Source organism: Tiliqua scincoides, chromosome 3 (genome assembly GCF_035046505.1).
Source record: "Tiliqua scincoides isolate rTilSci1 chromosome 3, rTilSci1.hap2, whole genome shotgun sequence".
In the NCBI taxonomy this organism is placed as follows: domain Eukaryota; kingdom Metazoa; phylum Chordata; class Lepidosauria; order Squamata; family Scincidae; genus Tiliqua; species Tiliqua scincoides.
In genome coordinates, this window is record NC_089823.1 from 130197433 (window position 1) to 130213107 (window position 15675).

Sequence of the window (15675 nt, forward strand, 5' to 3'; positions counted from 1 at the left end):
CAGACAATATATTTCCTTAGGTCACCCAACAGATTTTGTGAAATTACACAAAAGGGGAAAAGAATTATGTCTTGCTTTTTCACTTGATTGTTTAGCATCCTCTGCAACTGACTTTCCAACTGTCACAGTCACCTGTGGAACCTTATGCTTAGGCCTCTGTGATGTCACACAAACTCAGATTACACAACTCTCTTTAGGAGAGAGACACACAAAAAGGAGCCATGTTTTGGAAATGCCACAGCATGTTTTAGTGGTTATTGCTGTTAATACTGTGTAAGTCACCTTAAGAGCCCCATCAGGGGCAGAAAGAGGGGGTGAAAATTGATTGATTGTTAAATATTTATTTATACACAGCGTTTCCTTTGTGACACTGAATGACACTACAATCCTATGCACGCTTACTGGGAGTAAATCCCATTGAAATCAATAGGATTTACTTCTGAGTAGACATGTACTGGATTGTGCTGAAAATCAAACTGCAGCCTATGGCATTCAGGGATATTTGTTTATTTAAGAATCTGATTTTTGTCTCATAGTGAAAATGCTGTGTATTCATTTTTCAGTGAGGACTGAAGATTGAGAATGTCTCCCCCAGTCTGACCATATCACTCATTTAATGCAGATTATATGTTAGTATGCTCTGTATGCTAACCTCCTGATGACAGTGTTTGGAACTGAAGCTGAAGGGTAAGAAATGACAAGAATCCTGCACCACCATATCAATGTACTGCTGCTGAAACAACAGCTTAAAAGTCAAAAGAAACAATCTAGAAAGTCAAGAAGCTCTATCAATTCCAGTACCATAGGGATAGAATTCCCAGACTTTGTTCTTACTCATGAGCTTTGCCCACTGCCTTTGCATATTAAATTTTGTTTTCATTGGTGAACTCTGAGAAATGGACCTTTCCTTTGCCATCAAGCCAATTTGAATTTATAGGAATTCTTCCAAGTAACTCCCGTTACTAATATTGAATGTGAAAAGGATTTAAATTAGGATCTTGGAAGTCAGACATAAGTATACAGGTGTAACTTAATTATCCACAGATTTTTCATCCACAGTTTTATCTCAACATGATGAGAAGGGCCTTTTAAATTAAAGGAAAAAAGTCGTTTAACAATAGTCTCATTAATGCAAGAGAGGGCAGCTGGCTGACAATCCATCAATCATTCTCTCTCCAGGCACTTAGAATAGCTTCACTCCAAAGCAAGTGACCCCTCCCTTCCCCCTGAGCATGTGAAAGAATGCTAAATGGCAGTGGTTATCACCTCCTCCATTCTTTCTCCTGGGCTGTGGCTCCTGGTGAACAGAGGGATTGCTGCCTTGGAGTGAAGCCTTTCTAAGTGCCTGGAGAGAGACTGATTGTCAGCCTGATGCATTACGAAGGTCAGCAAGGCTGTTTTTAAATCACTGAGCGAAGGGACATTGTTTATTAAATGGATCTGCTTTAATGCGATTTTTGCCACCTGCGTGAGTTCTGGGAACGGAATCCTTGCAAATAATGAGTCTCAACCTGTAATGAGATATTTCTAGGATTTTCAGTATACCAAATTCTTTCTGATATGATTTTTCATTATGGTAGTAACTTGCAGAACTGCTGTTGTGGGCAAAACTTGCAATACAAAAAGGATTTATGGGGTCATTCTACCAGGATAAATGAGGAAGTCAGAACTACACTGTCACTGATAAGGGCCCAGCCAGGCCCAAAGGACACAAACAAAGGACACAAAGGACGAACAGGCCTTGCTGAGGGAGAGTCAGCATGGCTTCTGTAAGGGTAAGTCTTGCCTCACCAACCTTATAGAATTCTTTGAAAAGGTCAACAGGCATGTGGATGCGGGAGAACCCGTGGACATTATATATCTGGACTTTCAGAAGGCATTTGACACGGTCCCTCACCAAAGGCTACTGAAAAAACTCCACAGTCAGGGAATTAGAGGACAGGTCCTCTCGTGGATTGAGAACTGGTTGGAGGCCAGGAAGCAGAGAGTGGGTGTCAATGGGCAATTTTCACAATGGAGAGAGGTGAAAAGCGGTGTGCCCCAAGGATCTGTCCTGGGACCGGTGCTTTTCAACCTCTTCATAAATGACCTGGAGACAGGGTTGAGCAGTGAAGTGGCTAAGTTTGCAGACGACACCAAACTTTTCCGAGTGGTAAAGACCAGAAGTGATTGTGAGGAGCTCCAAAAGGATCTCTCCAGACTGGCAGAATGGGCAGCAAAATGGCAGATGCGCTTCAATGTCAGTAAGTGTAAAGTCATGCACATTGGGGCAAAAAATCAAAACTTTAGATATAGGCTGATGGGTTCTGAGCTGTCTGTGACAGATCAGGAGAGAGATCTTGGGGTGGTGGTGGACAGGTCGATGAAAGTGTCGACCCAATGTGCGGCGGCAGTGAAGAAGGCCAATTCTATGCTTGGGATCATTAGGAAGGGTATTGAGAACAAAACGGCTAATATTATAATGCCGTTGTACAAATCGATGGTAAGGCCACACCTGGAGTATTGTGTCCAGTTCTGGTCGCCGCATCTCAAAAAAGACATAGTGGAAATGGAAAAGGTGCAAAAGAGAGCGACTAAGCTGATTACGGGGCTGGGGCACCTTCCTTATGAGGAAAGGCTACGGCGTTTGGGCCTCTTCAGCCTAGAAAAGAGACGCTTGAGGGGGGACATGATTGAGACATACAAAATTATGCAGGGGATGGACAGAGTGGATAGGAAGATGCTCTTTACACTCTCACATAATACCAGAACCAGGGGACATCCACTAAAATTGAGTGTTGGGCGGGTTAGGACAGACAAAAGAAAATATTTCTTTACTCAGCGCGTGGTCAGTCTGTGGAACTCCTTGCCACAGGATGTGGTGCTGGCGTCTAGCCTAGACGCCTTTAAAAGGGGATTGGACGAGTTTCTGGAGGAAAAATCCATTATGGGGTACAAGCCATGATGTGTATGCGCAACCTCCTGATTTTAGGAATGGGTTAAGTCAGAATGCCAGATGTAGGGGAGAGCACCAGGACGAGGTCTCTTGTTATCTGGTGTGCTCCCTGGGGCATTTGGTGGGCCGCTGTGAGATACAGGAAGCTGGACTAGATGGGCCTATGGCCTGATCCAGTGGGGCTGTTCTTATGTTCTTATGTTCTTATGTTCTTAAACATCAGCATTTGTCATCCAAGGACTTACCAAGCTGTGCTGATCCACACTGGAATGGAGGTTCATCCCACTGACCATCCAAATAAGCCCAACGAAGTGCTGCGCTCCGGCAGACAGTGAGCTGCACTGTACTGTGAGCTTTGCGCAAAATGTCTATCACTGTATTGCGTGTCAGGCCAGACACAAAATGCCCATTCACCTGAAAGGAACGCACACCTTCTGCATTACTTTGGACTTCATTTGTCTGCTTCTTTTTCCACATAGCATCCCTTGCAGTTACCTCTCCCAGGGGGTCAGGTAGGGGAAGAGCTGAGTCATTTGATGGAATTGGGAGAACCCCTGTCTTATAATACAGCCAGACATACAAGAGTGTGGACGTGATCAGGCCCTGGGGTCTGGACTGTTGCTTTCTTTGAGTACTCACAAAAATTCCTTCTTAAATTACAAAGAAAAAATGTTCACAGTCACTGCAAGACACCAGTGCTGTTTCCTCCAAAGACTGCCCACAATTCAGAGAAGGGGATGTGACTTCTTGAGATCCTGAGATTTTTTCCACAGGAACCTGCAAACTAACTGAATAGTTTTTGCTTTCAACTTGCAAACCAGCAAGTTTCTGCTGGGCTGACTTGGAACAGCCTCTGCAACTTTGCAAGCAATGCTAGAGAGTAAGCACTGCCCAGCTGCCCGGAGATATGTCCCTGTGCTCCTCTGTTGTTCCCAGCATAGTGTGGGAACAGACGGATGTGCCCCCACTGTGTTGCCTAGACAACACAGGGCATATTTGTGGCCCCCCTGCTCCACTTTTTTCCTTCTGCCCCCCTGCCAAAAGAAACAAATGAATCTCTGTGGCTGCAAATCACCAAAGAAGAATGTTGCAAAAAGGTGCCCGGGGGTGGGGGGGGGTAGGGTTTGCACCCCAATACTACCACCGCCCATTTTGCATCAAAGATTCTTCTCTGCAATACAATGGTCCAGCTTTTTTTTTTTTCCTAACCATCATGGTTTACATAACTCATGACCAAACACATTGGTGGGCTGCTTTTAGTAATGCTTTAAATAGTGATATGCAAAGTTCCCTTAGCTCATATAATAACTGACCAGCAATCTGCTAGTGTAAAAAAGAAAAAAAGAAAATCAATTCCAAACTGGTTCATAAGGTGTTTTTTGTCTACTTGTGTATTTTCATGCTCTCCCTTGGGAACTAGACATGGGGGAGCGGGAGGGAAAGCAAGTTGCCTAGGCATCAATGTTCCCTTTCCTTCTGCATGTGCTGTGTAACCTTGCACTGTGATTAGCTGCTGGCACTTGCCATATATTTAGAAACACAGAGCCCCTTATGGAGGAAGAGATGCAGCAGCTCCACCTCCACCTACCGGCTGGGACATCAGTGTTGATGTTATCTACTAAATGAATAGCAGACTTTCCTATTGTTGAGAATCTTCTGAGAAACTTTTAAGTCTTGGACTCTCTAGAATTTTTTTTAGGATTAAAAAAAAATCTAAATGTCAAAAATATAATTTCACCAAAATTCATCCTCTACAATAGCAAAAAACAAACTTTTGAGTATTCAGTTGCAAAAATCAGGCCCTAAAAATATAGATGGCGACCAAACGCTCTCATAGTTCACTGAAGATTGCTCAGGACAGAACTACATGTTCTAACAAATGCATAACCTGACCCCACCTTTTGCAGTTTTTAGTAAACTGTTGTGGGGTGTGATGCCACAAAACAGGCTGCAGTCTCACAAAGCTTATGCTGCAATCTTATAGACCTGGGTGTATGTCCCATTGAACTCAATGGAAGGTGCTTTTGAGTAGACTTGCATAGGATTGCACTATTAGTCAATCTGATCATATTCACCACATTTCATGATTCGCTAGATCCTGACATTGTTGTTATGGAAACATTTATTTTGTCTGACATGGTTTAATCTGCTCTTGGCAAGATACACACAAGATCCGACTATCATTTTGTGCAAAATACAGAAGAAAAAAGGATGCTACCTTCAGTAAGATGTCACCCACTCGAAGCCTTCCATCAATATCAGCAACGCTACCTGGGCTGATGGCTTTTATCAAGATTGCACGGCCATTCCTACCACCAACCAAAGCAAATCCCAGACTGCCATTAGCTGCTTTCTCCAACTCAATATTGATTATACAATCCTGCAATGGAAAACAACAGTAGTCAGCAACAGCAACAGAACAGCAACAGTCAGCAACAGAACAGCAGCCAAGCAAAACAATAAATAATGATCATTAAGGATATTTTTGATCATCTGTTGTACAGTGATGGTATTAAATAGAAGTCCTGCAGGTTAGGAAGAAGTGTGAGCACACAGATGAAGGAGCACCTGGCAGAAGTGTCAAATGGTGTTCTACCATTATAAAGGTTAAATATTCAAATTATTTTTAAAAAATCAAAATGAGATTTTCTATGTAACCATATGAAATTTGGCACATGAAATCTATTTTCACCTTCATATTTCAGAAATCCTCATATTTCAAAAGAATCACACAAAGATGTCTGAGATGAAGCACTCTGAAGGGTTACTTTGAATACCCTAAATATATTTTTTGTTTCTCCTATTTATTAGTTTAGAATCTCTCAACTGTATAAGAATATTGCAGGGGTCTTGCCCTTCCTGTCTGGAGAAACTCCATTGTGTATTCATAAAGTTAGGAAGTGTTAAAAGTCTGCTTTTTAAACAATTCATTTAAGTGAAGGCAAGTATTAGAATGCATGAGGCGGCCAGCTTGACTTTTCCCAGATGTAGCCTCGTATCAGAAGAAAATTTCCACTATGATTTGATCCAGACTGCTTAAAGAGTTCTTGATGGCTGAGTAAGGAACTGAAACTAATTTATATCAAAACACAACAAATTAAACATTGATGGGCTCATTGATTCAATGAAACTTGTAATGTAAGAAAAGGTCAATAGTGGGTACTGTTTTCTGCAGTGATCAACATGTTCTGTATTTTTCAATATGCAAACATGTTGTAATTTCTTTGTGATTATCTCACAGAATGTGCTGATAGACCATGCTGATTTGGAGATGGATTGTCCAAAAGCAGCATGTCTAGAGATTCAGCTGAACTTGAATTGGCCCTGTCCAGATCTGTACTCCCTTAAGTACGTACATTGTTGGATGCACTAATTAATAATTATAGAGCCACAATAGCCTTACATTCCCATCTACCCTTAAAGAGAGCTCATGTAATTCAGTGACTTTCCTTTAAAAAAAGAAAGTCTAAGATTAAAAACAGAAGCTTTTAGACCCTAGAACCATTACTTAATTTCCACGCATTCAGAAACACATTATCCCAAAGAAATAAGATAGTTGAAAAACAGGTGTATTTCTGCACTCAACTGCTAGTGCCTGTGGCCAGGGGGTACCATCCAGAGGTGGAAACTTTATCCAGTATCACCCAAGAAACCTTCTGTTCATCTTTTAGATGGAATTAATTCAGTATCTCTAGCCAAGCAAGTGTTAACAAATTAATGTTACAAAAGTTCATTACACGTACTTTTTCACAGATCAGCCTGATTGCAAATGAGATCACATTTCATAATATATACAACAAATTTCATTGTTACAAGATGCTAGACCATTAACCAAAGGCTCAAAAGGTAGCTGAGGAAAATCAGTTTTTAGAAATCATATGGCTGTCATTTTGTGTTTGGTTTTCAAATTTTATTTATTATAAGTTTCTCCCACACTTTCTTCAAGGAACTCAGTGTGGTATACATGGGGAATCCCCCCCCCCCATTATTCTCACAGCAACCCTATGAGTCAAGGTATTCTGAGAAAGACAGTGACTGGCTCAAAGTCATTCAATCATCATAGCCAAGTAGGCATTTACAATCTGGGGCAAAATATGCCACTCTGTCCACTACACCACCTGGCTCTCTTTATGGATTGGTAAATCTATGTCATACCTCATGCACTGCGGAGTTGGAGGCGCTATGTTCAGGGGTGAAACTGTCTTCAAGAGGAAACTGTTCTGCAAGAAAGATGGACACACTTTTCAAAGCTAAGTTATCAAACTGTTGCCTGCATCAAAGATTATTCAGCTCTCAGTTTGCTTGTTTCTCTATAGACTTAAGTGAAGTATGTGCCTGCAACCCTCAAGAGCCTTTTACCTCCCAGGGAGCAGTTGTCAAAGCAACCCTTATAGCTGGAATATGACAGGGTTGGCGGCACCAGCAGGAGGACAGATAATGGGTAAAACTGTTCACTGATACTCCAAGGGAGGTAGTTTGGCTCACAAATAATTAATCTGTTGCAACCAGAAGCACCTGCAGTTTATGTCTTCTTTGGAAAGAGCTGCATTAAAGATAACAAAGAAAGAGAGAGGATGGCTAAACAGTTTCCTTACTGTGTTTACTGGAGAGATGATGTTCTTGGAAATTTACAGTTTCATTTGTGGTAGGTGCTTGCATGTCCAACATCTCTTTGGGTAGCGCTGGAAAAAAAAAAAGTCGGTTCATTTACAAAATTGATGTTTCTTAACAAGCTTCAAATCATGTAACACCACAAACCAGATGTAGCTATATATCTACTATGTGGCTTTTGAATCTTTTGAAAGTGCTCTACACATGTGCAAGAATTTTAATTTTTGATTACTATGGGGTGGGACTCATTCATTTCATTTTCCATTCATTTGATTTTTGTTTTCATTTCATTTAGTTTGATTTACTTTCATTTTTCCCATTTATCTTCATTTTCAATTTATGATTTGTAACAGTAGCTTCCAGCAGGAGCTCCACTGCATAACCATCTCTTTATGGTAGTCTTTTTAATTGCCCATGTGCCCCTGGATGCCACATCATTGTAGGGAAGTGCGGGTAAATATTGCCAGTGCTGAAAAATGACAACAAAAACAAATGCCAATGGATGCAGGCCCCCCCCCCCCAAGGTCCCCATTCATCATCATCATCCTGCTCATTCCTCCCCTTATAAGGGAAAATGGAAGACAAAATGGGTAAAGTGCCTAGAGATTAGTGACAGTAGCCAGCTACTATTCACCCTACTCATCCTTTCCTTACTGGCTAAACTGGGATTGGACTGGAGTAAGGTAGTTCTTGCTGCCACCATTCAGAGCTAAAGAGTTTAGTCAAAAGAAAGCTGCCTTGGGAAAATCTTCCTCTCAGGTTTACAGACAGCCCCACAATTTAGAGGACTCTCCTAAAACCAACCAGTAGCAGAACATGGGTGGTCTGGTTGACATGACAACTTCCTCCTTCCCAAGTGAACTGAGACCAGGTAAGTAAACAGAGAGGGGGAAAATTATGAGAAGGCTGAAAAAAAAAAAAGAACTAAGGAAGGAGGCACAGGAGAAAAACAAGGCACTAACACTGTGAAAAGCAGAAGGGGTGGTGGTAGCATCCTCAAAGGAGCCACCCATTGTCCCTGACTACTTTAATGTCATTGCTGGTTTGTGCATTTTCCCAAGCAAAAAACTGTAATATCCGTGGCATATATGATATGCCTGTGTTGTTTGGAACTTTGTCCTGCCAGGTGATGCCGAGGATGCGTCGGAGACAGCGCATGTGGAAAGCGCTCAGTTTCCTCTCCTGTTGTGAGCGGAGAGTCCATGACTCGCTGGACCTCAACAAGTGGGAAACCCTGGCCTCTGAGCGGCCCGCTTGGAGGCAGGCTGTGCAGCATGGCCTTTCCCAGTTTGAAGAGACACTTGGCCAACAGACTGAGGCAAAGAGGCAAAGAAGGAAGGCCCATAGCCAGGGAGACAGACCAGGGACAGACTGCACTTGCTCCCGGTGTGGAAGGGATTGTCGCTCCCGGATTGGCCTTTTCAGCCACACTAGACGCTGTGCCAGAACCACCTTTCAGAGCGCGATACCATAGTCTTTCGAGACTGAAGGTTGCCAATACAATAAAATACAATATGATGTGCCAAAGTTGATTTCTATAGTAGTAGGAAACTTCCTTCTATTCCTTTGACTGTTTCTCAGGGTGCATTTTGTCATTGATTGAATATGTCATTGACTGAATATGTTACTGTGAACTGTGCTCACACTGTTTCCTTCTTGTTGATCCAAGACCTACACAAAGCTCTCAACCGTATCCACAGTTTCTTTAGACAGAAGTGGATCTCCCAGGTTTCTGTCTGAATGCCCTATCTAGTTAGTATTTCCCCCCCCCTTGTGTGCCTTGTTATTAAGCAACCAAAAGTTATCCTCCTGCAAAATGTTAAACACACCCCCTTATCGAAGGATAGAATGTGCTTTTTCTTCTTTTTAAAATAGCTTCCCTACATCTCTGTGGGCAGCGGCAGCTTTAGCAGTGTAACACTTGCCGATGACACTCTCTGCAGCTGGCTCCTCCTGATCACCATTTTGATCTCTTTAAAATGTGCCAGGAAATGTAATCTTGCAGTCCCAAATGCAGATTTCATCTTCCCCTATGTCCATCTGCCTTCAGTTTTGTGTCCCACTCTGCACCTTCCATCTATGAAGCTTGTTCCCTCCCCACCAGTCACTACCAAAATACGTCACTCTCCCTAACCAAAATGAAAATATATTGGGAAAGTGGAACATCAGTGAGCCACTCTTCCCATAGTGTCCTTTGCTCCAACCTGCAAAGGAAGAGGATTGGGACTACATACCACTTTTCATGTTCCTCCTTGCCATAGTGTGAAATGGTCATATTCATTCCACAATCCCAAACACTCACGTTAATGGATAAACCATTAACTTGGTAGTTTTTTGTTTTTTTTATGATAGATGCAACTAGGTCCATTTACTCAAAACTATTCAAACAGTCTTTGATGTACTAATGAATTCTAGTTAACTCTGGCACATGGGTTCTTAACCTGTGGGACCTGCACCAGTAGGAGTTGCATGAAGAGGGTCCAGGGATGCATGAGGTGTTTCCAGGATTAAAGAAAAATGTTGTCTTGATTTTAAAAATTCGATACACTATGAAGTTGTTTTTGGAAGTTCCACCTTTTGCCATATACAGGTGTGAGTCACTTAATGACAGGGATACATTCTCCTATCCCCGTTGTTATGCGATTAGGTCATTCAGCCCAATCTAGTGCCTGTGTTGTGTAAACAGGCACTCCCTGCCAGTCACTTTCTGGCTGTATAGCGAGATACTGGAGATAGATTGCCTCTTCTTTGCATTAAGAGCCTCTCTGTTGTGTAAACAGACACTCGGCTGCAGGTGATGGGAGACGCAACTGCCTCACTAAGAGCATCCTTATTGTGCTTTGACCACTGTCATATATGTGGTCTGTCATTGAGTGAACAGTATGAAAAACTGAAGAAATTAACAGAGGAATGGCTACACAAGACCAAGCATTACAACCCAATGTTATGAAGGCAAAAGTGGAAAAGATCTGAAATGATGCCAAGCGTAGGCTTTGTAAAGAAAAAGATGAAACAACTGATCACATTTTAAGTGGGTGCAGCAAAATCACAGAGAGTGATGACAAAAAATGCTACAATAAAGTCATTGCTACGCTCCACTGGAATCTGTACAAGAAATATGGAACGACATCAGTAATGTTACAATAAAATCAGGGTTGCTTTAAAACCCAAGCCTGCTTGTCTTGGATTATTGGGAGTGCCAAGTATTATTATTAAGCGTTTGAGAGAACTGAGCATTTGACAATGGTAAAATAAAAATAAGATCCTGCTCTTGAGCATTAATGGCTAAATACCATGAGGAACAGTAATAAAATTACTACAAAGAATGGAGTGATAACTTAAGTGCTTTTGTAACAATATGTTTATGGCAATTGGCAATTTTGAGATTCATAATCCAGCCAAAGATAAGCCACGTTTAACAGCCAAATTCTACATGTCTCTTCTGGAGTACTTCCTACAGAGTTTAATGTCACTTTCTCCCAAGTAAGTATGCACAGAATTTCAACTTGAGGCTTTTTCCTCATTTAAAATTGGTGTACCTGCGACTTTATCAGAATGCAGTGTTTTGCTTTCAAAAATACAGTCGTACCTCGGCATCTGAGGGGGTTCTCTGAAACATGCAGATAATGAAATCCATGGGTCAGGGCACATCAGTTCTCCAGGCATTACTGGCACTGTGCTCCAATTGTGTCCAGAGGGCGTTCTGAAGCCTGGGGAGACCTTAGAATGTCACTTCTGGTTTTTCCCGAAGTGATGTTCTAAGGTTGTGGTTTTCAAACTCCCAGGGAGTTTGAAAGCTGCAGTAAGTTCTTGCAGGGGCTGGGAGGAGCAGGGGTGGGGGGAAGAATTGAGCCACTCAGGGGGGCTGCAGGGGCTTGGGTACACTTACCAGAGCCTCCTGCAGCCTCCTGGAGGTGCAGGAAGCCCTAGTGGCTATCCGTGGGGCTCCCTGATGCTTCAAAAGTGGAAGTGGAGTGATTGCGGCCTGCTTCTGGTTTAGCGTGATCATTCCACTTTCACTTGTGAAGCTTCGGAGAGCTCTGTGGACAGCTGTGCAGGGCTTCCCGCACCCCCAGGAGGGGTCGCGATGCCCCAGTCTGAAAAGCCCTGTTCTAAGGTGTCCCAGAGGCCTTGAAAGCCCTCAGAAAGCCCTCTGGACGTGACCAGAGCACAGCTCTGGTTGTGTTTAGAGGACACAGGTTGAGTCAAATCTGCGGTTGAAAAATCTGCAGGTGATTAGGTCTGCCATATATAACAGAATGAACAATTCATTTTAAAATCTAAATGGAGAACTGTTGTGATTAGTTTGGCTAACAAGCAGAGTCAGAGAGGCTGTAAAGGATCAGGAAGAAAGGAAGCTACTTTTCGTAAGTGTAAGTCTTTGCCCTAATAAGGAAAATAAAAAGGATCACAAATGCTGGCAAAAGAAATGTAAAAGGAAGCCAAGAAAGACTTTGAGAAGCATATGGTCAGCAACATTAACCCATTTCTGCCCAGCCCACAAGTGTACACATTTGATCCCTGTTGCATATATGCAGTGTTGGGCAGAAATGGCTTAAGAGGAATAATAACAGCTTCTTCAAATATGCTACAAGCAGGAAGCCTGTCAGTGAAGCAGTTGGCCCACTGGATGGCGAGGCATGAAAAGGGGCAATAAGGGGGACTTGGAGACTGCAGCCCCAAACCGTCAGTATGGGTGGAAGTGGTAGTGGTAGTCCCAGGGTTGGAGACTTTATGAGAGCACCACAACTGTATTTTGACCTCTGGACAAAAATGAGACCAATTACAGAACTTACTATTCTGTAGCTCCAATGGAATCACTGGCTCACCATTCCTTAAAAAAAAAAAAAAATTTGCAAATTAAATCCTTGATAGTCCCCAATGTGTCAACAGGGGATGGATGCCATGGGGGGGGGGTCTTATACAGGTCTTTTCCAAGGGTCTCAGCAATCTGGTGCTAACACAAGAGAGAAGTTTAACATACAAATATAAAAGCAGCCAGTCTGGCTGGCATGTAGTGTCTTAGAGTCCCACTGCCAATTACAGTACCAACACAAAGCAGCCACACTGATATTTGCTAGTGTGTTATCTGAAGAGATGCACTTCTGTGCATGGGGAGGTGCATCACACCAAACACAAAATTAGCCTAATATGTGAAGTTACCTTTATCCCCTGGCACAATTTAGTAAAGAGTAAACTCTTAAGTGAGAGTAAGTATAGTACATTGGTTAGGAGACTGAGGGCCCAATCCTATCCAACTTTCCAGTGCCGATGCAGCCATGCCAATGGGGGCTGTGCTATATCCTGCAGTGGGGGGACAGTCTTGGAGGCTTCCTTGGGATTGCATTGTGGCTGCATCGGTGATGGAAAGTTGGATAGGATTGGACCCTCAGTTGTGAACCAGGAAAATCCCCAGGTTAAGATATTGCCTCTGCCATGAACTCACTGGGTGGTCTTGGGCACTAATCTCTCAGCCTCAAACCTGCGATATAGGGATAGTAATATCAATATCATGAACAATAAGGATAAATATGTTACATAGAGAATAGCCATGCTTGTAGTAGCCAACTCCAAGCTGGGTTGTTTTGATCTTCAAGTAAATATGGCAAATTATAAATGTAGCCAGTTAGTGGAATTTTAGATTTAAAAAATTCCACCTTGGAACCAATTCAGGGTTCCCCCCCATACATTATCATAATCTTTCACTGGACAATACACGAAATGAAATGCCAACCTATTTTACAGGGTAATTGTACAATTAACTGGGAAAGTTAATTCCCCTGGGGGGTGGGGATAAGAATAGGCCCTCAGTTTGGCTGTACTTGTCATGAGAGGCAACTAAACAGCCACCGGGTAGATGGGACTCGTCTGCCTGGGAAGGCAGCTCATCTGAGAGAAGGAAAACTCTGATCCCAAACCTCCACTGCCTTGTGGCTACATCCAGTTATGGAAAAGGCTTCAGGAGTCAACCTCGAGGCAAAATCCGGAACCGGAGTCCCTGAGGCAGTTCATGGCTGAACACAGTCACGTTCTGGCAACTCCTGTGACGCCGCTGGAACCAACCGTATTGGCCTCTGCCTTTCCATTGGACCATTTCAGCAACGTGGAGAGGGGGGATTTGCTGCATGGGTAACAGCCTATCCTCCATACCTACTTTACCCAGGCTTTGCGCACTGGAGAGGACACTCTGTTCCAGAACCACCATTCAGAGCGTGACACCATAGTCTTCCGAGACTGAAGGATGCCAACAAAACAAAAAAACTTGGGAAAGTCTATATGAAACACATTGAACACTTAAGTGTTAGATATTATTCTAAATTCATGATGATTCTGTGAGCTTGCTAGTGATTTCTTAAACAAATCTTAAACAAAGTGATTTCTTTAAACAAATTGTAGGGGATGCTTAAAGCATTGCATGAACTTTGGTATACCATCTTCCAGGAGACAACATAAAAGGGGTACATCAGCTCTGAGCACCAGTTTACTCTAAACTCTGTAGTTCTATCATTCACAAATGTTTTTATCCTAGTACATCTAAGAGGGAAAGATGTGAGTAGAGAGTGCAGGGAAAAACTAGAATGGAGAGAACACCATTCCCATCAATGTGCTGACTGGAAGACACACTGAAAGCCTCTCTCAAGTCCCTGGATATTACCACCACCACCTGGGAAATCCTGGCACAAGACCGATCAACATGGCATACACTGATCCACCAAGGCTGTCAGACATCTGAAGCCAGAAGGACAACCATAGCACAAGAGAAGCGAGCACTCCGTAAAGCTAGAGCTGCAAATGCTGCAACAGCGGTGCCTACACATGTCTGCTCGACATGTGGCAGAACATTCTGTGCTCATATCGGCCTTATTAGTCACCTGCGGACACACCGCAGTCCACAACCCGTTAGATGTCTTCTTTGAAAAACGATGGACGAACATCAGCTGGGAGGTTTCACAAAAGTTAAATGACAGAACATGCCAGACAAACCTGATGGCTCTGACATGAACAATCTGGCTCGCAGCATCACACGCTCGGACAGCATCATCCAGACTCATGCCTTCTGTCCACAAGCCACAGATGCAGACAATCTCATCAAGTGGCTGCAGGCTGCCTTCGTGACAGGCTGGAGAGTCAGGCACTATATCAAGGACATAGATACCCTGTTGCTTGCTTCCAACTCCACCAGTTAACTTCAGGCCTAGGGGGAAAAAAATCCATTGTCTCCATCTACTTTTGGTTGTCATTAGCTGTTAAGGTTTGCTAGACTGCAGTGCTCCCTGAAACCATTCCACTTAGATAATGGGAACACTGTTGCATTGTTCTGATTCTGAACATGTTCACTTGGAGGTAATTCTCATTCATTTCATTGGAACTTAAGAGTGGACTCATGCCACACTTAAGTGATTTAATGCAGATCATAAGTGTTCTCTATAGGTGTTGGGCACTAGAAACTCATCACTGAAAAGCAGCCTCATCTGCGTTTTTGGTGGCTTGGTGCCACTGTACACACTATTGATATAAGCAGGGCTTTTTTTCTAATGGAACACGGGGGGACGGAGTTCCGGCACCTTTTTGCAGGGGCCCCTCCCCTTCGGAGGCATTCCGGGGGGGGGAGCAAGACAGAGGCATTCGCTGGGTAGGTGCTGGCACTGCCTCTAGTGGGACTGACGTCTGAGGAGACAGGCATAGGCTTTGGTTCTGAGGCTGCAGTCCTCTCCACACTTTCCTGGGAGGAAGCCCCATTGACTCTAATGGGACTGACTTCTGAGGAGACAGGCACAGGATTGAGGCTGCCATCCTATGCACAGTAAGCCCCATTCACTAAAGTGGACTTCTGAGTAGACATGCATTGGATTGGGCTCTTAGGCTGCAATCCTAGGCACTGTCCTGGGAGTTAGCTCCATTGACTAGAATGAGAGTAGACATACCTTCAGGGTAGACATACCTAGGATTGGGCTCTTAATCCTGGCAGAGATATATATCTGCACCCGTTTTCACATGCTAAGGGCAGGTGAAAAGGGATTCTACGTGTATACAATGTGCTGTCCAGCCTTGCCAGAGATCCTCCTCATCCTTCCCCCACAAGCATGCCCTCCGCCAGCTAGCGTTTGCAGCTCCTCTCCAGCAATGCA

The 15675-nt window shown here is 43.3% G+C and overlaps 2 protein-coding genes across 2 annotated transcripts in view; both read right to left on the reverse strand.

The window, feature by feature from the left end:
• Window positions 1–12376, reverse strand: part of PTPN20 (protein tyrosine phosphatase non-receptor type 20) — a 33215-nt gene extending 20839 nt beyond the window's left edge. Inside the window, exons 1-5 of the mRNA XM_066621045.1 lie at window positions 12343–12376; window positions 7531–7617; window positions 7091–7155; window positions 5154–5315; window positions 3181–3349 (exon numbers count right to left, since the gene is read on the reverse strand). Coding sequence (XP_066477142.1) covers window positions 3181–3349; window positions 5154–5315; window positions 7091–7155; window positions 7531–7603 — 469 coding nt within the window. The 5' untranslated portion in view covers window positions 7604–7617; window positions 12343–12376. The remainder of the gene's footprint in view (window positions 1–3180; window positions 3350–5153; window positions 5316–7090; window positions 7156–7530; window positions 7618–12342) is intronic.
• Window positions 12377–14235: 1859 nt separating this feature from the next.
• Window positions 14236–15675, reverse strand: part of FRMPD2 (FERM and PDZ domain containing 2) — a 49214-nt gene continuing 47774 nt past the window's right edge. Inside the window, exon 32 of the mRNA XM_066621373.1 lies at window positions 14236–14741. Coding sequence (XP_066477470.1) covers window positions 14236–14741 — 506 coding nt within the window. The remainder of the gene's footprint in view (window positions 14742–15675) is intronic.